The 23,877-nt window shown below is 45.6% G+C and overlaps 1 protein-coding gene across 2 annotated transcripts in view; it reads right to left on the reverse strand.

Annotated features, from left to right (window-relative positions):
* Window positions 1–23,877, reverse strand: part of LOC119389382 (coiled-coil domain-containing protein 50) — a 67,554-nt gene that overhangs the window by 13,217 nt on the left and 30,460 nt on the right. The window contains exons 2-9 of one of the 2 annotated variants that reach the window (XM_037656613.2): window positions 16,305–16,367; window positions 15,930–16,068; window positions 9,387–9,477; window positions 8,213–8,282; window positions 5,717–5,749; window positions 5,081–5,250; window positions 1,964–1,999; window positions 245–400 (exon numbers count right to left, since the gene is read on the reverse strand). In XM_037656613.2, the coding sequence (XP_037512541.1) occupies window positions 245–400; window positions 1,964–1,999; window positions 5,081–5,250; window positions 5,717–5,749; window positions 8,213–8,282; window positions 9,387–9,477; window positions 15,930–16,068; window positions 16,305–16,367 (758 nt within the window). The remainder of the gene's footprint in view (window positions 1–244; window positions 401–1,963; window positions 2,000–5,080; window positions 5,251–5,716; window positions 5,750–8,212; window positions 8,283–9,386; window positions 9,478–15,929; window positions 16,069–16,304; window positions 16,368–23,877) is intronic. The other variant, XM_037656614.2, reaches the window with a different exon arrangement.

Genomic DNA, 23,877 nt, shown 5'->3' on the forward strand with positions numbered 1-23,877 from the left:
ATTTCACTTCATAAGATAAAGTCAGTTCGGCATGCACATCAGCTTGGTCACCTTGTGCAGTCTCCGGTGATTAAAACTGAATTCTATATAATCCTGCCGGACTATACTCTATGTGTAGATAAGCTATAAAAGAGAACATTTCAAACTCATTTTGTGTGTCTGATCCGCACCATTGCCCTCTGTTAGTGGAATCTGCAATTATGCAAGAAAGACTATCTGTTGCACGCCTGCACTGTATACGCACCATGTGCTGTTGCTGCTGTTGGAGCAAGGCCTTTTGGCGGGCCCTTTCGCGTGCCCTACGCAGTCGTGCCTTTTCCTGGTCCTGCAGCATCTTGGCCAGCTCTCTGTCTTGGGCCTCCATAGCAATCTGGCGATCGTTGGCACTGGCGCCCCGCCTCTGGACAAAGAGTGACCAAGACAATACTCACACGTGGCATGGGCCGAGAAGCACCCCTGCCTTAGGGTGCAGCAGAGGAACCCGACAAACAGGAGCCTTGTCGGCAGCACACATCAGCACGTGAAATAAAAGATGATAGGCACTGAGGAAATGCGGTGTTAAAGACGAAAGCAAATGTGTGTGTTTCTTTTTAAGTTCGAATGTATATTGGTGCACAAGGGCAGCTCCAGTGCCCCTGTTCAGCTGCATATTGTAACCAACAAATGCAGCAAACGTTTCCATAAAAACTAATTTATTTTGGGTGAACTTGTGCCCATCAGCTGAATTCCCGACATGAAACAGAAACTGTAACCTGTGCTCAGCTTCTTCAAACCTTGTCGTAGTCTGCTCGCCACCTCCTGTCACGTCCTGTCACATTGTTGCCCACGAGCATGGAGCATTCAGGTGAAACTCTTTATCAGCACAGGGTGACCAAATAATGTCAGAAAAAATAGTGTGCACTGACGGGGGCACATGAAGTGGTGCCACCTTGCGGTAAAGTGCTTTTTGCTCCATGGCCATGGCACATGGGAACAACACACGTGACCAGTTGCCTCGACAAATGAAACGGTGGCAATTTCTTTCTCGGCCACCAGCACGGTGGTTGCTATGTGGGCTTGTGACCTCACTTCATGAAAGTTTCTTGCTCTGTGCCCACAAGCCACCAGTCTTTCAGCACATGTGGTATTGGGGCATTTAACTTGACCCTTGTGTGGCGGCTCTTTCGAATACAAGAAGCAGCCCACATATTCCGAAAATGTCGAACTGCTTGCAACAATAGTGCTAGTTTTTGTTGTAGCTAAGAGCACATCGGCAGTGTGAGTAATGTGCAGCAATTGTGAATGAAAAAGGCACTTTTCTTTTCAGCAACAGAACAGTGGCGCCAGTTGAAAGAGCTACAATGAAATGCAGTGTACTGCACTGCCACCAGAAGTACACAGTCGCAATTTATTTGAAATGTAACAGCCGAGTACTGTGCCATCACACAACATTATACAAATGTACTTCTGAAGTTCCTCCCAAGTGAAATTTAATCTTGAAAACTCAGCACTTTGGCTCAAGGAAGAATCAGTATCCAGCCTCTATTATAATGAAATACCGAGTAAAACATAATAAGTACATCTCTTCTTGTAAGCAATGCACTGCAAGTTTTAGAGCAGTATATGACAAACTACTTGAAAACATAAGTAAGACCTGGTATCGCAGGATGTATCCACCATGGCATGCATGGCAGCAAACAAACCTACCACGCAAACTTACCACTGGTGAATAATGCATCTGTAAAAATATGTATACATTGTACAAACCATACACATAACCATATTTTCACCTACATGATGTTATTGACAAGTGCAAGGCATTGTACCAAATCGAAATACCAAAAGCAAAAATCTTAAAATGTTAATGTCGGACACTCGCCTTCCCTGCAAAAACTTGGGCAATGCACAATTGCCAACCCATTCTTATCGCGGCACTGTTCTATTCGCGAGAATGGAAGTAAAAATAAGTGAAAAAATTGCTCACTTTTGTTTCCTGTTCCTGAAGAAGCCGTGCTAGCTCCTGCAATTCAAAGAAAAAAACTAATATTGAGCTACTGTGGACACATGTGTAGCCACACAATTTTCTCAACAAACTTCAAGAAAAACATCATTTTTATGCGTTTCCAGAGTTGTCTCTAAAAACAACTCACAAACATATTTATAACAACGAAGGTTATTGAAAAACCACATAGAGCAAGTGGCTTTTCCAGGAAAGGCCATAGCTGGCATGACACCCGCTGAAAAAAAGTTGCTGGTTTTGTCCCGAGAATGAAACATTAACAGCAATATGTAGTAAGGTTTAGCACAGTGCCTGAGCTTTTTGGAATGGTGTGCTAAAAATATGTATGTGCAACATGGTGATGCGGCAGATCTCGCAAGGCAACTTTGCTGTAGTCTTCACAGCTTTGCAGCATAGCAAATATCTGCCTACCTGGCAAACTTGTACATGCTACAGAAAAAAAAAAGTTACCGATTAAATTACTTCAGTCATAATGTAATTGACTTCAGTTACAAATTACTGTCTCACAAAAGTGACTGATACATTATATAATAGTAATGGATTACTTTTACGTTACTTTCCTTCCAGTTTTCTGTGTCAAGCACTTCTTTCCCTGCTCTCACCAGAAAATTAATTTATGACGTGGTCTTGCCTGAAACGGAACGGCTCACACATAGAAAAATCCTGCAATTTGGTAGTGCCACGTATCAAAGCAGAGACCTCGTGACCAAGAACAGAACCTTAACAATTGCACTACTTGTGCAAGCCTTTAAAGTGAACGAATAAACTTCAAATATATGCATGAGGCGCTCATAAAACGTCAGAAAAAGACAAATTTGGAGAGCTGGATGTATATAACGCCACTTAGCAGAGTGTCATAAAATGTGCAGGCACACTTGGGTGGCATTAGGAGTTGCATGCACGTAGTCATTGTGCCACATCCTTCTATGACACAACAAACTTTCAATGATGTAGCAAACGGCTGGGCATGGATGGTGAAATAATAGAACATTTGGGGCAACTGTAGAACAAATTGTACAATCTTAGAACAAAGGTTCGGAGCTATAAAATGAAAACAATAAAGCAAAATGGGATGCCAACAATACAAGCCACATGACCTGCTGGTAAGATAAGAAAACAAACACAGAGTGCTCAGGTCTGTCTGTCGAAACATGCGGATCCATACGGATACTGCGTTTTATGGCTGCGGGCATGTTAATATTGTCTGCACCAAATACAAGTGCTAGGAGTGGCATCTCCTGTTACAAGCTTGTGTTGAGAATAAGGGTACCGAAAAAAAACATTACTATTACCAAATAAAAAAAGTAACCCATCAGTCACAAGAGTACCAAATAGTATAACTGATTACAAGTAATCAGTAACATGTGATCGATTACATACAAGTCTGCCACCTGGAAACATACTTGTTCTTACCTTTGAGAATGCACTATGGCCCTCTGACACAAGTGCAAATTCGACATGTTCCCACAATGTGGAGTGCAAGGGAACAATTTCATTGCTTTAAAACGCTAACAAATCTACATTCGCTGCTGTATGTTAATGTTCATTACTTCAGTAGGCAGATTTATTTTCAAATACTGAAGCCCAATGCAGGGCGCTATTGCAGGAGTGGGAGTACATAAATACAAAAGGAAAGAATTGAAACACTAATAACACAACTAGTGCCTCTAAAAATCGGATACATCCATTTCACGAACTGAACCAGGTAGATCGTTCCAGTATTCTATAACTCTCAGAAAAAAACTGTACTTGAACATGTTAGTGCACGCAAAAAGTGGCATTAAGTTAAAGTTGTGACCATGTCTAGTTGGCAGAGCACTAGCATACACGATGTAGTTGTCATTAGACAGCCGGCATGACGAGTGAACAAATGAATGAAAAAGTTTCGAAGAGTCGATATCATGTCTGGTGCATAATGGATGTAACGTTAAAGATGTAATTGCAGATCAGGGTAGAAAATCACGGTCATAGCAATGAAAAATGAAACAAACAGCCTTCCTTTGGACAGACTCAATTTTATTCATGTCACACACTTTGTATGGATTCCATACGCATGAACCACACTCTAATATAGGGCCAATGAGCGTTTAGTAGGGATGGGCGAATATTCAGGTGCTTCGAATATTCGAACAATTATTACGCTACTCGAATTCGCTTCGACACGAATTAAATTATTCGAAATTCCGAAGTATTCGAAATGAACGAATATATGTATATTTGAGCTCGTATAATCCCCCTGTAAAGGTGGTTTCGCTGCAGCGTAGGGGCGCTATGCCGTGAAAGCAGCCATTCAGGGGAAATCTGCACTGCTGCGAAGTCACACTTCAATGCACATATTACCTTAACCTAAATTAATTATCTTTTAAGTTTAAAAGCGTGTTATACAGGCTTATATGCATTAAGCATAGTAACCTTTAAAACATAACGTATTGTACCAGTTGTAATTTGCACCCTACTGCTATACAAAGCTTGCTACTATTCAAAGTTGCTTCGAACCAAAAAAGTGACATTAACGCACGCCTAGTTCCAATTCTTAAAAATATTGTGCAAGTTAGTTGGGTCATGACAAAAATTCCAACTTTTCTTAATAATATGTGATATATACTATTTGAACTATTCGATTCAAAATTATTCGGCCAAATCACTATTCACTTCGAATTCGCTTTGAACGTCAAACTTATTATTCACCCATCCCTAGCGTATTGTACATTAGCAATTTGGTGTATTTTGGAGATGTAGATGAAGTACATCTTAAATAACCTAATTTTTAGTGCTTTAGATGTAATGTAATCTATATGATGCGACCACTGCATGTTGTGCGTGAACACAACGCCAATGTATTTGTACGTCTGTGCCCGGGGAACTGTTATGTTGTTGAAAGCATACGCATGATGCAGTGGAGAATGGCTGTTTGTGAATGACCAAACTATGGTTTTTTGAAACCACTCTGAGTCTATGAATGATCTTAGACGTCGAAGCTCTTACTTTACCCCTGCATTTCTATAATGCACGAACAGCTATAAGAGCAAGTAATAAACATGGCAAAGAAAATGTCACTGAAGCCTCATTTATTACACATACCGCATCCTGTTCCTCTTGGAACTTTCTGAGCTCCTCCCCACTGAGTCCGGGGGGTGGCTGCAGACAGAAGTCCGAGAAGTCCTCATCCCTGCCATCACTGTCGTCAAAAAAGGCACCAGAAGGGTCCTCGCCAATGGAAAGCCTCTTCAGCACTGAAGGTAGTGCATCATCTGCAGACATGATTCAAGAACACTGGTAGAATAAGGCTGCATTGAAAAGCAAAAAGAAAAATTCAACTTGTGCTCACGTTTCACAAAAGTTGACCCCTTGTCACGTGCTTGTTGTGCAATACATGTGAGACTGGGTAGGCCAAAGCAGCAATAAAACGAAAAGGCGGGCTAGTTGGTTTGGCTGCATAATGATACTTTTGCGCACGCAACACGTGAACTTTTTGTCTGTGTCTTCGTGTTGCATGCGCAAAATTATCATTATGCAGGTCAAAGCAGACAATGCTAAAATTGAAACCACATGTACGTTGAGAAAGAAATGATGACCAGGAGTGTCTCTGGTTTTGATTTTTGACTTTAGATCAAGCGCCTCTACAACGCATAGAGCTGCCCTCCAAGAAAAAAAAAAGGGCAACATAGGAAAGAAACTAAGCACAGAGAACCAATAGGAAAAACGAGAACTACTTACATGCCCATAAAAGTGTCTTCAGTGAGAAAATGTCTGTAGACAATGAGCCAAATGCAATTCAGATTTAGCGAAACAACGCCTGCTGTGTCCTACTCAGTTGCCTACTAGTTTAAACAATGCTTGAGCTAGTTTGTGATGCTCCTCATTATTGTTCCAGAACATAAGGACAGGGATGCAAATATGGAGAAACAAGACTGAAAGAGTGAAGTGTAAAGTAAGCAATCAGTGTTGCTTAATGAAATAGTAGTTATCTGTTGCTTTTAATATTTGACTTCTTATTTTATGAGCATATGAAATAACTCGCTCTTCAGTCCAAATTTCAGTCCAAATTTTAGCTTCGGAAGATTACTCGAGCATTGCTTTACTCCTCCCGGTACAAACCCAGAAAATATACCAAAAGTGGCGTTTCTCTCAAGCGTGACATGAAGTGCATGAGCTGCGCATTCGCTTTGTCTTGTGGTATTCGCATGAGTAAAAAAAAAATTCAGGAGCCCTTCCCCTGTCGGGGAAATGGGGGCAAGCAAAGCTTGGTGTGGGCATGCCTGACATACTGCTTTTGTTCCCTTCTTTCTTTCACCCTGTGCAATGCTCCGTCCGAATGTAAGTGTTCTGTTTTATTATAGGTAGTGGCCGTCCCCAGTACGCTGTTTTTGGGCTGAATTGGCATGGCGTCTTTCACATTTTTTCCAGCATTTGTCAGCCTCTAGAACAGCCCAATGAAAGGACCATCATGCAATCATGGAAATGCGGGCTAGGAATTTAATTTTCTTGAAGTCATAATTTTTTCTGAAAAATAGTCCGCCAACACGAAACATTTCGATGAAGCACCCATATCAAGTGTACAGCTTCCCAATAGATTTTCGCATTGCCGGTAGAACGTATTCGTATGCTGCAGTTCAGTTCACAATGAGCAAGCATGGGTGCGTGTCCTAGTGGCTGGGGCACTCGCTTTCAGACTGGGGGGACTCTGGTTGAAATCCCAGCCCCGGAAAGAAAATTTATTCAGTTTTATTTATTATTTCTTTGGTGCACATCAGCTGTGGGTGAGGAGGGTTTTTCGGAACACCTACATCACCAGCTTCACAGGTCAGTCAATACAAACATCGCTTGAAAAATCACTTGTTCTCTCCTCCACAATGTTATCACCAACTAAGCAGTAAGCAGGCGTGACAGGGATTGCGTGATTTCATGAAACAGCACACCAGCGAACGGTCTTGGAATCCATGTGCCACGTTGTGTAGCTACTGCGGCTTCTATGGTGTGCCATCATGTTCCAGCACAGCACACGCCTCGACCAGAAGGAGTGGACAATACGTAAAAAGAAAAAAAAAGAAAGAAGGAAGAATGCTGGAGGCCATGATGCACACCTGTTTAACTGATGGAGCACTTGCCATCTTCCCCTGAGGAACTTCCAGTGCTCGAGGTATCAAAAGGTGCGAGAGAAAGCGCTAGTCTCATGCGACCATTCTGCTTATACTTCACAATTTTCAAAAAATTTTACGGCAGGACATTAATGAAACAGTGGAGTCTATGACAATTTAGAAAGGTGCTGCAGGGGCCCTTTAATTGTTATGGCTGAAATACCCAATAAAAAGTTGAAGCAACTGTAGCCCATTCATGTCACAGATCTGCACTAATATTCAGTAACAAAAGCTTCAAAGCTTAAAAATTCTTGTATCCAAGTTCCCACATGTCTCGTTTCCTGGATAATACTGCTTTCAAACAAGATCTTTTGTAGCTTGAAACAAAACACCTAAAAAACATAGTAAGGGTCATCACAGCCAGCCTCCATCTTTAGCGCTGTGCCTTGGCACATGTGTTCACAGTTTGCCAGCAATTCCAGAGTACCTTTCCCTAGGTAAAAGCGGGTACTACACCCCAAATCTCTCACCAGTAACTATAACAAACTGCCCTTGTAGTGTTACAAAAGTGTGTCAGATAGCAAGGCCATGTGTGAAGTCTGATGTGTTAAAGGTGAATGCATTGGCAGTAAAAGCAGCAAATTTCATGACTCCAATATGCTCCAAAATTAATGGTACATATAAAACATGCAGATGTCACTGAACAGAAACAAAGCTCTTGAACAGGAAATCATCCTGCTAACATCTTGGCATCAGGCCAGTGCTTCTGCAGCCAGTATATGGTTGAAATATCGTATTAAGCCCCTAACTTGCACAAAACATTTACTTGCAGCTCCTTGATTACACCTCACTTGTGTGACACACTGGCATGCATAAGAAAACTAGTGTGGCTACAAAAAAAAAAAAAAAGACCAGCGATAAATTTCTCTAGTGGTTATGGTGGTATGGCTCCTGGCTGCCACCGGTACATTCCCATGGAAAAAAATGCAAGAGCACTCAAGTATTTGGATATGTTGCTACATGCTGGAAAAACAAAAATGGTCAGAACTAATCTAGAGACCTCCGCTATGGCATTTCTCATAGCCACACTGTTGTTGTGGTAAGTCAAGGCCAAGTTAACCAATCAACAACAAACCTCTGCGCCTCCGTTCTATCCTGTCCAGCTTCTTGGGCAGCTCTCTTTTCTGTAACTCCGTAGCAAGTCTCTGCAGCACAGTGAAAAAGGAAATATTTATAAGGAAATGCAGACACCTAGTTGAAGGACTGTGATTTCTTAAAGGGACACTAAAGGCAAATATTAAGTCGACGTTGATTGTTGAAGTAATGGTCCAGAAACCTCGTAGCGCTACTTTTGTGCCTAGGAAGTGCTTATTTTGAAATAAAATCACGTTTTAGTGGTCCGCATCACGTTAGCGCACTTCAAATCACCCGCCTGAAAGCGGTCTTTCTCACGTCACCGCTGCCGTGCCCAACGTTGCCCGCCTTTACTGCGCGGCGGCGTGCACTGGCGGTGTGCGCCATTCGGGCATCCGGCAACATCACATGCATGCAGCATTTTCTCGAACTTTCTGTCAGAGCAACTTTCACGAGCACGCAAAACACACGCGGCAGTATGCGATACTGAAACTACCACTGAGACGCGACCGCGTGAGCGAAGCAGGGTGCCGGGCAACGTGCAGTTCGGCGAAAACGGAACCTTTGAATCACGTGCGCCGTTCCCAATGGTAACGCCAAACAGGTTCTTTTTTCCATAAATCAAACAAACGAACAAGCAGCATTTTATTACGTATCTTGATGCACAGAAGGTTCTTTTTTTATTGCAGCTAGTTTGATTACGAATGATTAACTGTAGTCGAACTCTCTCACGTCATCGGGATCATTTCCAAAATGTGCTGCTCGTGGCGCTCATCGTGTGATACATTTAGCTTAATTTCTCGGTAAGTAGGGCACTGCCGTTGATAATATTGCCGTTTTAGACGTTGTCATACACTGAGCTTTCACTCTAACATAAATTGTTATTGCCTTCAGTGTCCCTTTAAGAACAACAAAATGAGTACATTTCTGAAACCGCAGAAGCTACTACGCATGCCCTGCTACACTTGCTGCAGAAATTTTATTTCTCGCATAAGCAGATCTGCGTCAAGCTTGTTGAGCGAAGTCCATACAGGAGGCATGATGATGCACTACATTTAGGTTAGGCATGCTTAAAAATGACATGCAGCGGTGCTTCATATGAAACACTTTGAGGTTCCCGTATGACAGGGGAATCGGGCTGAAGGATGGTAGAGACATTAAAAATTAGGTCTCACCTGGTCATCCTCCTGCGCAGCTGCATGCAAGGCTGCCTCCCTCTGCAGCTGCTGTTGCAACTCCAGAGCAACCTTCGCATCGTGCTCTTCTCTGGGGGAGAGAAAGCGGATGAGTAAAAGGTGAACATTCAAGGAAATAACTGTATAGTACTTGTATAGTAGTACAAAGGTTGATGTACGTGATAAGTCTTGGTGTATACAACAAACAAGAAGGATTTTAAAGCGGTCACAAGGGGCCCTCACCTATTGTATGCTGAAAGATTTCACTGTGTCATGTATCAGCTGGTCAGGGGTAAAAGGAAAACATCTAAAAGTACCACTGTTGGCTGTAACAACCTCATCCATCAAGAAGGAGCTGGCCCAAATTTTTTTGTTTGATGTTCTCAGTCCTGTCATCACATAACAAATTAATGCTTACCGTGTGAATAAGCATGTGGTACAACACATGTACACTATGTAAAGTAAACATGTGCAAAAGTGTTTTGATACAGAAGTGCAGATAGCCATGGTTTTGATACAGAATTGGACCAGCAAGTTTTCAAGCTTTGCATAATGAAAACACTTGCACAGATAAATTTTTGTCATTTCATTAGCAAAACTAACTCATGCAGAGTTAAAAAGCATGGGCCTCAGTAACTTGTCAAAACACACGCAACAAAAAACAAAAGAATGTAGTCATAAAATCAAATGATGACAACTGCTTTATGATACAGGCAATTAAGTCCATTGAGTTATCTACTTATACATGTTACAACTAGTACACCTGGAATGGAAGGAAGATGAAAATGAGTACATAAATATTTTGAGATGCCAGAGTAACATATCAAACTGCAGAGTATTGCAGACACATGCTATGAAATTCTCCTATATTTCACATGCCACAAATGTGATGATTCTGACTGCTGACACAGTGTTCTACTCGAGGACAATTTGGCCGCAATGACTGCAAAAATATATTTGTTGTTGGCGCTTTTCCATAAAAGCAGTAGGACTTGCTGGAAAACGTACTCTTCTGCACAGTGTGGGGATGTTCACATACCCTGATAAGGTGTTTTCTCTGCACGGCGCTCGCACATCCTGTAAGCCAGCTTCTTCACGTGGCACGGACCAAGCCAGAGATGGCGTTAGTGTTCACGCAGTGGCGCTGCCTGACAGCGAGCACTAGAGTTGGAGCCATATACAGAAACTCTAGCTAGCGAGGACTAAGCGAGCACGTGAGGCTATGAGGAAAGGCTTTCTCTTTATGTATGTTCGTGTGTGTGTGTTTGTACGTGCACGCATACGTACACATGCAAAATCCGCCTCTTTCATTTTCCTGTGCTGCCCTCTGCCATTCTGGTAGGGGTTCGGTAGGCGCCGGTACAACCGGCATTGCCAGAAGCAAAGCCTCCGAGATGAAATGACATTTCGTGACATTTCCACTAGGGGAGATCGCATGCGCCAGGACGTCGTGAAAAAGGCAGATTGAAAAAATTCTGAAAGGGGAGTTTGAACGCCTCGCTCTCCTGATCCCTCAACCCCTATTGTAATTGCCGTCAAGGTTTAGCCAGTTTAGCCTTTCAGGCATGGAGGGAGGAAAAACGTTAGGAGGGAGCCTCACGAGGCAATCTTGAAGTCGTATAAAATTTAAAGGCCCTGGTCACATGATGGGCAAGCACTACTGTTGGTCGGCTCGCTTTGGCTGCGGGGGCCTAATCCTACCCAAAAGGCACCGTGCACTGGGCCCCCAGAGAGCGGGAGAGGCGGAGTGAGAGGTGCAGTGAACTAAGGAGATTGGCTGGGCGAGACATGCAGAATGACGTTCCCTCCAAGCCTTTTTCCTTCTTCCATGCTTTCGCTTTCGGACGAAACTGCCACCGCGGAAAACTTGCTTGCATAATCTTGCGCCACTTCATTGAAGTAATAGACACATAATACTTCGTGATGTTCGAGACATCAGACGTGCATTTCGCTTTCGCGTGTCAAGCAGCTTTTTCTCAAAGTGCAGATATTGCGCTTGCGGCCTCGACTCCTTGACGCTGTCAGTTCACCAGAAGTGTGCACATAAACTGCCGGCCGATCGCCCAGCCAACGGGGCTGGAGCGCGTAATCATCGCGAATGATCTGGCCCGATTTAAACGTGAGGATGCCAAGCTTCCCACACCGGCTTTCCGCGTTCCAAACTATGTGGCAAGAAGAATGGTTTGATGCCGACGAAGGTCTTCAAGAGGATGGCATGGGAGAACCACCGCGATAATGCGAGTTAAGTAAGGCACATGCGTACAACGTTGCCATCATGTTTTCAACATCGTGCATGTCGATGAGTATAAATGCACTGGTTCGATTGAGCAGGTGGTGTAAGCTCGGTCAAGGACGAGGACGATCTAAGGTCTGAAAAAAAAATAATTAAGGCAGCTTTGCACTAGTGGTGCTAATACTGAAGGAAGTGTGGAGCAGGGGGGCCTTCCTAATTTCTCTCTGTTTTTCTATCTCTTCTTTGTATGTTTCTTTCCATCTTTCTTACCTTTCTCTCTCTCTTTCTGTCTTGCTCTGTTTTTTCTATCTCTCTTTTATGTCTATTTCTTTCTCTGTATCTTTATCTTTTTCTGTCTCCCCTTTCTCTCTCTACACCATACATGGCTATGCTATGCATCACCCTCTAACCCTCACCCTCAATTCCCTTTCCCACCCACTTGCTATACTACACTATACAAGGCCATGCTATGCTTAGCTCTCTCCCCTCCCCCTTTCCCTCATCGTCACCCTCACTTCCCCTTTGCACTCCTTGCTATACATAATATACGAGGCTATGCTATGCTATACCCTTTCCCTCCTCCTCACCCTCACGTCTCTCCTCTTCACCCTTACTTTCCTTTCCCACCTTCCTGCTATACTATACAAGGCTGTTCCATGCCCCACTAGCGTGCCTGGATTAGAGCACTGCATGGGCCTGATTTTTCCGCCCAGGCCCGGGCCGGGCCCGTTTTATGAAGCCCGAGCCCAGCCCGGACCCGTAGTACCAAGCACAGGCGTACATGACCGAACCCAGCCCGAGCCCGGCCCGGGCCCGTAGATCCGAGTCCGGGCCCGGCCCGGGCGTTCGTTACTAAACTTATTCAGGGCACGCGAGTTCATAACCAGGCCCGGCCGGGGCCCTCTAGAGGATATTAGTTGTTGATGATGATAATTAATGATGCCTTGCGCTTTGTAGAGGGCGATCGGACAGAAAATCCGGTGTGTACATGCATCGAAATTTTGCTTTGCCCGCGGTGGTAGCTCAGCGGTTAAGCTGTTTCGCTGTTAAGTCCTAGGACGCGGGTACGATTTTGTCCTATCAGGTCATCTAGCATACGAATATATATATATATATATATATATATATATATATATATATATATATATATATATATATATATATATATATATAGCATACAGCATAAAATAAACGCACCAGTACAGATATAATATATCAATAGTGGTGAAAAAAAAATAGAACTTCAACTGTTTTTCTCTTTTCTTTGCTAAGCCTTACTAATAGCCAGCTCTATGCACGTCTCACTTCAGCTTGGCACAGAATGCCTTAGAACATGCAATGCGTAACGTTCGCGTGTGCTCGAAGGCCCGACTTTGGCCTTTTAATGAGCGGGCCCGAGTCCGGCCCGGCCCGCAGCCTCAAGCCCGGCCCAGGCATGCGGCTTCAAGCCCGGGCCCAGCCCAGGCCCGCAATTTCAAGCCCGAGCCCGGCCCGGGCCCGCCGGAAAACGCTTCGGACAGCCCGGCCCGCGGGCCGGGCCCGGGCCCGTGCAGTGCTCTAGCCTGCAAAGGCGTAGCCTGGGGGGGAGGGTTGAAGCCTCCCCGAAATTTTTCGATTTTGCATGTGGATATTTACACACAAACGCACGCACGAACATACAAAAAGGATGGTTGAACCCCCCCCCCCCCCCCCCCCGAAAAAAATTTCTGGCTACGCCTCTGCTAGCCTGGATAGCCGAGTGGTTACGAAGCTCGCCTTCGGATCGTGGGTTGGCGGATTCAAATCCCGCCTCGCCAAGGGCTTTCTCGTGAACTGTCTCGTGAGCGCGCGCTCACGAGACAGTTCAAACTGTTTAAGCTGGAGCGGAGCTGTTTAAAGAGGGACACTAAAGAGAAACAATGAATCGGTTTAGATCGATAAATTGTACTTTCAGAACTATAATGTCGTTAATTTGACCATTATAGGTGTATCAGTAAAGGAGAAAACGAAGTTCAATGTTTCATTTTTAAATTTCGCGCCAAAATCTCCACGCGTGACGTTACGGATTTCAAAGCGTATTTATCGTAATTTGGCGCCATTGGCTCAACAAAATTTCCTCAAACTTGGTATGTTAACTCTATGGCCCCCTCAGAGGACAGTGTACTTCATTTTTACCGTTTAGGAACTACGTAGGCCCTAGCAGGCGCCATCAAAATATGTGACGTCACGGCGAATGGTGCGGAAATTTCAAGGTGGCGTCACCACCCACATTTTCTTTTTGCGCGACTTCTCGCTTACCAGGGGCGTAGCCAAGGAGGGGGTTGGGGGGGTTCAACCCCCCCCCCCCCCCCGAAATTTTTCAGTTTTGCATGTGTATATATACACGCATAGGCGTCCGGAGGGGGGTGCAAGGGGGGGCAACTGCCCCCACTTGAAATTTCGGATAATATTTTTCTATTCAGTTGCGATAAGCTACACAGCTTGATTAGCACACTCAAGTCCTGGCCTTCAGGTTTGCCATTCAATTTCGCGCGTTACAAACTACTGACTAATCTTGCCTGTCATGTCACGGCAGTGAAAGAAAGGCTGCCAGTGCTGAATGCCCCCCCCCCCCCCCCGCTTGCGTATGCACCCCCCTGGAAAAAGTTCTGCGGACGCCCTTGTATACACGCACACATACAAACACACGCACGAACATACATAAAGTATGATTGAACCCCCCCCCCCAAAAAAAAAATTTTCTGGCTACGCCCCTGTCGCTTACTAAGCGTCTTCTCGCAGCAAGCGCGGTGTTTTTGGTATCGTGAAAGAGTAGTTTACTAATACGAGAAAAATCGTTTTGCTCTTTGGTGTCCCTTTAAGCTTAAAGAATCCCCGTTAGTCGCGAACATAAATGATCATAATCATGAGTCGGCACACGCTCTCTTCATCTTCTCACGTGCTCGGATTTGTTCGGCGTGGGATGCAATAACTCTGATGGGCGAGAGAACGAGTGCAGAGAGAGAGAGAGAGAAATTTTTGGCGAGGTGGGATTCGAACCCGCGTAAGCACGATCCGAATGCGAGCGTCTTAACCACTAGGCTATCCAGGCACGCTAGCAGAGCATAGCATAGCCTTGTATAGTACAGCACAGCAAGGGGGTGGGAAAGGCAAGTGAAGGTGAGGAGGCGCCGATTTGTCCGGCATGGGATGCAATAACTCGGATGGGCGAGAGAACGCGTGCAGAAAGAGAGAGAAGACAGGAACAAATAAGAGAGAAAGAACAGAGCATGACAGAAAGAGAGAGAAAGAGAAAGAAATAAAGAGGGAGAGAAAATAAATCAAGGGGTGGGAAAGGGAAGTGAGGAGGAGGGGAACGCCACCAGCTCCGCTCTTTCCTCAGTCTTCGCACCACTATAGTGCGTAGCTGGCCCAACTGCTTTGCAAAAAATACCCTCTACAGGCTTCATGTAGCGTGGTAGAAGAGTAAAATAGGAACCAAGTGTCACACAACGCGAATTCTGTAACCAGGCGTACGTCACACAATGCGAATTGCGCAACGAGTGGGTTGTTGAATGCTTCCAACCCATTACAAAGGGCTATGCCATAATTCTTCGTCGTCATCAGCCACAGCATCAACAAAGTGCACATAATGCCTTACAGGTGTTTAGCAGGTACCACGGTTCTCCGCAGAATGACGAAAATTTGCACAGTGGCTGCTTCCCTACTTCACAAAAATTACGATGATTTATAGCGTAGTGGGTTGCCTCGCAAGTGCACTTGTATTGGTTGCCAAGGGAGCCCATAAGGCTCCCATGATCCATTTCCTCAGGGTCTCAATAAAGTTGATTCCCTCTCTCTACCTCTTTCTCACGTTAGCGTATGTTATAAAGCGTGGTGGGAGAGTGAAATAACGACCGGGCGTCACACAATGCAAATTAAGTAACTAGTGGGTCCTTTAAAGCTTCCAGCCCATTACAAAAGGCTCAGTCATAATTCTTCATCGTCATCAGCCGTCGCATCAAGAAACTGCGCATAATGCCTTACAGATGGTACCTCGCGTCTCCGCAGAATGACGAGTAACGTCGTGGTGGGTGCTTCCCAACTCCACAAAAATTATGACTTGTGGCGTAGTGGGTACGTTGCTAGTGTACTTGTATTAGTAGCCACAAGAGAGTTTATAACGGGCTCTAGAAATGCCGCTCTTCGAGCTGCGCTGTGACTGTGCTGCGCTTTCCGCGCAGGCCTGGCGTTTTTTGGAAGTGGAAAGAAATTTTCATTAAACTGGGGATGAAAAGCTTTGTTGAGTGAAATTACACGAACCACACGCATAAGTGGTGCTCGAAACTCACTGCTGCCTCAGCATCTCCTCATAGGTTCGGCGGATGAATTCAGCCTCTTCCTCCTCTGTGCGTTGCACCGTCTTCGCCACGGGAAGATCGGCTCGCAGGAGCTGGTTGTTTGTCCTGTTCAGGTTGTACCGCTGGTTGACTGCAAAACAGAGAAAACACCGAAGCGATCCGCTTGTCTACTTTCATTGGTTTGCCTTTACGAATGGCTCGAACCCACTACTCGCAAATAATCGGATGAAGTAAGACCAAAAAAAAGTTGTATATCCAGCAATTGCACAAGTGAACACTTGATATCCTAATTAAATTTAAATAACACGGACGAAAAGCAGAATCCAACAAGCTTGCCCATCAGAACAGAAAGAGGCGAGTACATACTCTCTTGCGACTGCAGCCGGTAGGCCAGGACGCCATCCTCTCGGACCAGCCATTCTTTGCACACTGTAAACAGAGAGACATGCGCCAGTCTATAGAAGATGTGAAAAACAGCGACAGTGCAAAGGATTGTGCACAATTTCACCTTGCATCATACGCATACTGCACATACGCACCGTCATACGAGCGAGGACCATTCTCTTTTCCTTCTCGTTTGTGCGCCGCGTGAACCGTAGCTATGCGGTCACAGCAGCGCGCATGAGGAGGGGGAAAGATTCTGCCCCAGTCGGACCTTTCACGTCATTCTTTAATGCGCAGGGCTACGCGTGTGTTTTGACAGTAATGGCCACCAATGACCCTTGACTTAGTGGATACCATGTGCTTACCCCGGAAACCCGGGGACCAATGACAGGCCTTTGTGAGAATTTTTTCATTTTTGCATCCATATGACCAACAGTGGGGGGAGAGAAACTTGGCCACCCCGTAATGGAAAACCCTGCGCACGTCTATGTCTATGACGCGACGGCCGGCATTGTTCTCAACAGCCTTCAGAGACACGTCGAGAGAGCAGGGCCGCAAGCGTGCCGACACGCGGCAGCAGCAGCTCCCGAAAAAGCAAGGGCGCGCAAGACCCAAGGAGCCCACCTTGGAGTCGTGCGTGTGCCGCTCTCGTTCGCGACAAATTTCGATCTCTTGCTCAACCATCACGCATGGCGATTGCTGGACGCCCTTCGCCGGAAAAAGCGCCCTGCGCCGCCTGAAAGAACAACGACCGAAATGGCCTCGTGCAGGCCTGTCTAGACGCATGCAGGCAATCCGTGGCGAGAACAATTTGCTCTTGTATTTAATAATGCACTGGTCGGCCAACGCCGAACAGCCAGCCAATGAAACACAGCCATCTAGCGCTCCAACCACGTTCATGGCGAATATAAGCAAACAGCGCAAATAAAAGGATGGTTTTATTTGCGCTGTTTGCTTATGTTCGCATGCATGAGCCAATAACAGCTTGCCCAGTTCTCAGTCGTAATCATTCCAACCACGTGGCTCTATGATCGGTGGGTCAAACACATAACCTCTGTGCGACCAGCTGAGGAATCACCGCTCAAGTATGCTGCCCGATAAATGATTGCACAGCTGCAAAGGTGTAGATTCGGCAGTTATCTGCCTGGTTGAGAAGGAAAAGTCCAACCAAACTTTATTTTAATCGTATCTTCTGTAAGGGCGAAAGATGCGTATCACGGATGAAGAGCACAGGACAAGCGCTACTGTCAACTAAGATTTTAACGCGTGGTTTCTAATGTGTCCGTCATACGGTGCCTTTCGTGCTTACAGAAGCTATGAATCGGTACCAACTACCCGATCTCAGTGCTTGCTAAATTTATTTTAACACCTAACGTTTCGGATCCCGGCCGGCTCCTTTGGCGCTTTGACAGACAGTCGTTCAAACCCCGAAGGCAAATAAAGGCAGGAAGAGTTCATGTCGAACGATAGATGATAACCGCGGCGTCTGCTGGATGTGCCTTTATGCAAAAGGAGCCGCCATTGGTGTTTTCTGTCTTTAAGGCAACAGCGGGACTAACCCGGTACTGATCAAAAAGCTCGCAGTACTCTGCCTCAGCACCGCGTTCGCTCTTTAGGTGTGTTGAATTCTTTCTGCCATGTCTCGCCAATATACGACGCGGATGGTATGGTGCAGAAAGGCTTGTACACGATATGCCCTGCGCCTTTTCTGCGAAGCTGAGCGGGAGGAAAATGCAACAAGGAAAGCCACGGGTGACGGCCAGGGATGCTAAAATCGATGAAAGATTAATCGATTAAAAGTACGCCGCGAAACGATTAATCGTAATCGATGCCCACCTTTCAATTGATCGAATTAATCGATTAAAACTGTTCAATTAATCGATTATGGCACACCCAACACCGCCCCTCGGCATCGCTCGCGAGGCAGAAATCGAGCGCATCTCCTCTTTTTCACTACTGCGCATATGTGTACGCTAGTAGAACGAGCCCGGAGCCGGCGGCGGCCCTACACCATAGAAGCAGAAATGAACTGGCCCTGATCTCCGTCGCCTACGGCCTCCCCATCCAAGCCCTCCCCAAGGCTTCAAGACCAGGCAGGCGGCGGTCTCACCCAGACGAGGCAGAAATGCACTTGACCGCTTCTCTCCTCTCGCCCTTCTTTCTTCTATCGTGTGCCAGTTAACCGTCGGCAAAGTGCACGAGGAGCTTGCGTGCTATGTTGCGTTATTATTACATTTTGGTGTGCATACTGTTTCCTTTGTCATGTCGTAATGGCGAGCAATCGCAAGAGGAGCGCGGTGTGGACGTTGTTCACAGAAGTTTCGAAAACGAAAATTGCAAAAAGTGATAAATGTGGTAAGCAGTACTCGAGGTCAGCGACGGAAACTCTTAAGATATCAGCTGCCGCACGCCCACTGTATTAACGTGCCAAAGATTCGTCCTCCAAAGAAAGGTGGTCATGACGAAAATGACAATGTTGAAGACCCCGTTCTTGAAGGCACGAATCCGCCTCTTCAGGTAAGTCATCAGTATCTCGCTATTTAGCCAACATCCATCCACCTTTGTGTAATTTATCTTGAAAATCATGTCGTTTTTCAATGACGTAAGACATTCTTGTTTGAAAAGGATGGATTGTTGGTAATTCATATTCGCTCAAACAGCTGAGTCCTCTTCACAGAGACCTCTTCCTCTCCTTGATCCCTGTGTGTTCAGCGCTATGGCTTCACTGAATGAAAGCAGCATGGCGATGCGACAACACTCGACAGTGAAGCTTGTTCTTTTCTGCAAACTTAAGACGTGGGAGCGCATCGTCTTGTTGCTTGTTTCGTTCGTTTTGGTTTATGGCGCAGCGCTGTTTCATCGTGTTGCCGCACAAACTCAGCTCTTCTTATGTTTGATAAACCAATGGTTTTGGTCGCCTGCAGTGTCTATTGACACTGCTTGAGGCCCGTGTACTACATATAAATGCTTGAGGCCAGTGTACTTATATTAAAATGCTTGAGGACCGTGGTGCACTTTAAAGAGCCCCAGGTGGTCGAAATTTCCGGAGCCCGCCATTATGGCGTCCCTCAAAATCATATCGTGGTTTTGGGACGTCAAACCCCAACAATTATTATTGTGATTACAGTTCCGGCTGTATTCACGATTGAAGAGGCGCACGCATAGCGGACCTAAGGCAACGACTAGGTGAAACCTGTGGAGTATACACTGGCGCAGCTGCCGTTTATTCTAGCCGGAAGGCAAAATCTCATGTCACTCTATTTCCCGCAGATGCCAGTACCGGTGGTCTGTTTGAGGGCCAGTATGTTGCTGTGCAATCTCGCATGGGTGACCTGAAGGAAGAGATCGCGTCAGTCCGCAACTGTATCATTATCGAGGGCTTCCAGAATATCTAACGGAGAAAAAATGCCGTCCCTACGAGTGCGAGCGTCTTATTTACTTCCTCTTCGTCTCTCTTTTACCTTTCTCGGGATTGCCTCACCACTATTGGCCACGCTGCATGTTTCCGGTGCGACATTTCGACCAGTGTGGTCGCCGAAAACGACTCCGGTTTCGGTGCTCTCGAGTAGGCAGGCTCCGAGGAAATACGACCTGCTGCCGAATTGTTCATGGATGATGGCCACAGATCCTAGAATCCGTGAGATCACCCAAAGACGACGGGCCCCCTGTGTCCAGTGAACGAAGGTGCGAATTTCCACGCAGGCGCAAATGTGATCTCGCGTCTGATAGAAATACTTGTGTCGCGATCGAACTCAAACAATGAGATATCCTTTTTAAAGCGCGTCGATTAATCGATTAAAACATCACATCGAAAACAATTAATCGATCAAATGCTAAAACAATTAACGGTTAATCGATCAAAAATTTTTAATTGACCATCCCTAGTGACAGCTGCTGATGTCAGAGCAAGTGCGCACGTAAAGCATACAGCCATCCCATACTTGAAGCGTGTGATGTTCCCAGTTGGTATGCTGCACGAATAGCCTCGCACCGATGCCAACACAATGTTTGTTCAGCTCTTTGTATGGAGACAACGCAAAGACAGAAGAAACGTCTTCAGTCCGTCCAAATGAAAGACATGCACTAACGGGAAATGAACGCCGTTGTGTGACTTTCTAATTACGAAGAAGGACATCGAGCTTTCGCCCTGTTTCCAACTTCCTTGCCTGTGAATGGCAGAGCAGCGCACGCGCAGTGCAATGCGCAAGCCTAACGAGGTGGCTAATATATAAGACGTTGAATAGGGGTAAACTACTGACCTACTTATGTCGTTGTGATCGGGAGAAACGATCGGTAAAGCCAGGACGAGCAATATTTTCGTGCTGAAGGTTTCGGCGACTTGCCGGTCCGCGTTCGCACGGCTACATCCGTCCGTAGGGTGGCTACCGTGCAGCTGGCAACCTCCGCGAGCGTACGTGCTATGACGCTGACAACAATAACAAGAGGGACGGCACTGCAAGCTGCATGTAGCGACAGCTCGTCGTACTGCCATTTTAATGACGCACAAAAGAAAAAGGGCTGGTTTCCAGATTGACCATCAGAGACACCGCCACGAAACGAAAACGCCGCAGGGTGCGCAAGGCCGTGAGCAAGCTACACGAATAAAAACGCATGCAAGCTGATCGGGACAGACTCGATCGATCACACGAGGAAAGGTATACGCCACTGGCCAAACAGTTCTCAGGAGGCCCATTGCGCGAATATCAATAGAAAGCGTTCAGAGCTACGCCGCAAAGGGTCCAAGCCACGCTCATCGCAAAAGGCATATTCCCGGCTAGGACACATAGCTGATAGGAGCACTTGTGCATGCCTCCAGAGCAATCCAGTATAGGCCACCGGTGCGTGACGGTCCGCTTGGCAACGAGGCCGCCTCGGGCGACCGCGCGGCGCCTCGGCCCAAGTGCAGAGAAAACAGCCCACGGCTCCGCGAGCGTGCTTCGAACAAGCTCGCTCGGCAAAATCGTTACGTGCTGTGCATCAGAACGCTATAGGTACACGGAGCCACACCATTTTGCCTCGGTCACATATTTCAGTGTCTGATTAATTTAGAGGCCGGATTTTTAGGCACCAAAGAAGCTCATTTTAGGCGCCAAAAATAGGCAGGCAAAACAATGTTTTAGGCTTCCAAAATCGTAAATATAGGCACAATAAGTTTTCACATAAATGCAAATATATTCAAATGAAGACGTGCGCGACCTTTATCTGCGACAGGAAAACAAAAATGTTATTGCTTAAAGGGGTGGTGCCATCAAATTTCGAGGCTATAACAAGCCTGTTGTGGGTTTCCCCTGTATGCAAGGACACTCCACGCGAAGGGTCGGACACAGCAAACGTTTAGAATATATTTTAATTCACTTCCAAAGTGTACCTAAATGCCCATCCTCCCGATCGAAACCCATCGCTAGCGCGTCAACACTGACGTAGATCTGTAGGATGGTCAACGAAAGTTGTAGTGACGTCACACCAAATCTGCTGTAGTAACGTGAGTGACCTCCGGACCTCCACCACTTCCGCAACGTACGTACCGGCTGTAGTGAACTAGAATATATTCTAATTCACTATAGTGAATCGGTTGCATCGGTTGCTTCGGTTGCTTCGGATGCAAAGCATCGGTTGCTTCATCACTCGCCGAGTTTCGATCGCTTCCTGGCTAAGTGCGTCACAGCCTTGTGTGGTCACGTGACCACGCCTCCTACACTTCTACGTCACTGCCCAACCTCGGTGCCCAGAAACCGAAACCGAAAGTTGTCCACATCAAAAGGCGATATTACATTATTTAGTGAGAATACATGAATCTTGGTGCGTGCATCATGCTTCCTGGAGCTATAGGAAACGCTTACAGCAAAGAATGCGCAAGCCACAAATTTGGTGGCACCATCCCTTTAAGATGGCACAAGGGCGCCAACAGTTGGACATAGCCGTACAGTTGTGCTTTCTCCCGCATGGTTCGCCCGTGTTCTGCACGATGAGTCAAGTGTCCACTGTCGAATCAACACACTCCTCGGTATCTTTCCGGCATGACTGAGAAGTGCAGAGCAGGAGCAGACAGCCAGATTGCTAAAACACCAGAAGGAATGGATTCCTCCTATTGGTCGGGTCAAATTGCGTAGAGCCAATTTCTCCACTGGCAGTGAATCACTGGCGTAGCCAGGTGGGTGGTGTGTGTGGGGGGGGGGGGGGGGTTCAGCCCCCCCCCCTCCCCGACGCTTTTAAGTTTTGCGTGTGTGTATATACACGCACACATACAAACGCATGCACGAACATATATAAAGTATGGTTGTCCGCCTCCCCCCCCCTCCCTGAAAAATATTTCTGGCTACGCTACTGCGGTGAACACCTCTTTATTTATTTATTTATTTATTTATTATTTATTTATTTATTTATTTATTTATTTATTTATTTATTCAAAATACCCTTAAGGGCCCTCTTACGAGGGTATTACATAGGGGGACGGGTATATTCGAAAAAGAAGCGGAAAAAAGGAATACAACTGTGGAACATACATAAAAGATGGAATTAATACATCATTATAGCAGGAACATCATGTATCACACAAATTCAAAAGCTTTGACATTTTGTGATTAGAAAACATATAAACATAGTAACAGTGGTAGATGCGGCATTACATTAAACTCACACTGATGCTAAATGTATTGTTGCGTATATAACAGAAATAGGTAGTGCTATCAGTCTAAGTAAACTTTTCACGCAAGAAAGCCTGAAAAGATGATAAATTAGTTTCAGTCGCTATGTATGACGCTAGGTTATTCTATTCAATGACTGTGCGTGGTATAAATGATTTAGCGTAAAGACATGAGCGGCAACTTATGCGTGCTATACTTTGTTATCATGGTCACGGCGCGGGAAGACAACGTGGGCTGAAGAAAAGAAGTCATTATGAAGCGTGCGATAATAGTACAGTTTATGAAATAAGGTTAGGCGAGCAAAGTGACGTCGACGTGATAGCGGTTCTAACTCGGCTCGTTGCTTTAATGCTGTGGCACTCGTGAAGCGGGAGTAATCGGAGTAGACGAAGCGAGCAACGCGGTTTTGCAAGGACTCAATGTTGTTGATGACATACGTCTGATCAGGATCCCATATTGCAAGAAGCATATTCAATCTTTGCGCGGATGAGTGTTATGTAAGTTAGCTTTTTTAGTGGGATGGGGCATGCTTGAGGTTACGCTTGACAAGACCAAATGCTCGATTAGCTGATGATGCTAATACTGTGTTAATACGGTAATGCCAAGTTAAATCAGACTGAAGATGGACACCAAGGTACTTATAGGTTGATGTAAGTTCAATGCTACTATTATTGAGTAGGTTGTAGGAAGGCGAGTGGAATGGTTAGTGAATGACATTAGCTTTGTTTTAGACGCATTTAGGGACATTAGCCATGAGGAGCACAAAGTTGTCACTTCCTCAAGGTCAGTTTTGAGGGCATGGCGGTCAGCATCATTAGTAACTTTTCTATATATAACACAATCATCCGCGAATAAACGAAATTTAGAGGAAACACGTTTCGGCAGATCATTAATAAAAATTAAGAAAAGTA

Source organism: Rhipicephalus sanguineus, chromosome 4 (genome assembly GCF_013339695.2).
Source record: "Rhipicephalus sanguineus isolate Rsan-2018 chromosome 4, BIME_Rsan_1.4, whole genome shotgun sequence".
Taxonomy (NCBI): domain Eukaryota; kingdom Metazoa; phylum Arthropoda; class Arachnida; order Ixodida; family Ixodidae; genus Rhipicephalus; species Rhipicephalus sanguineus.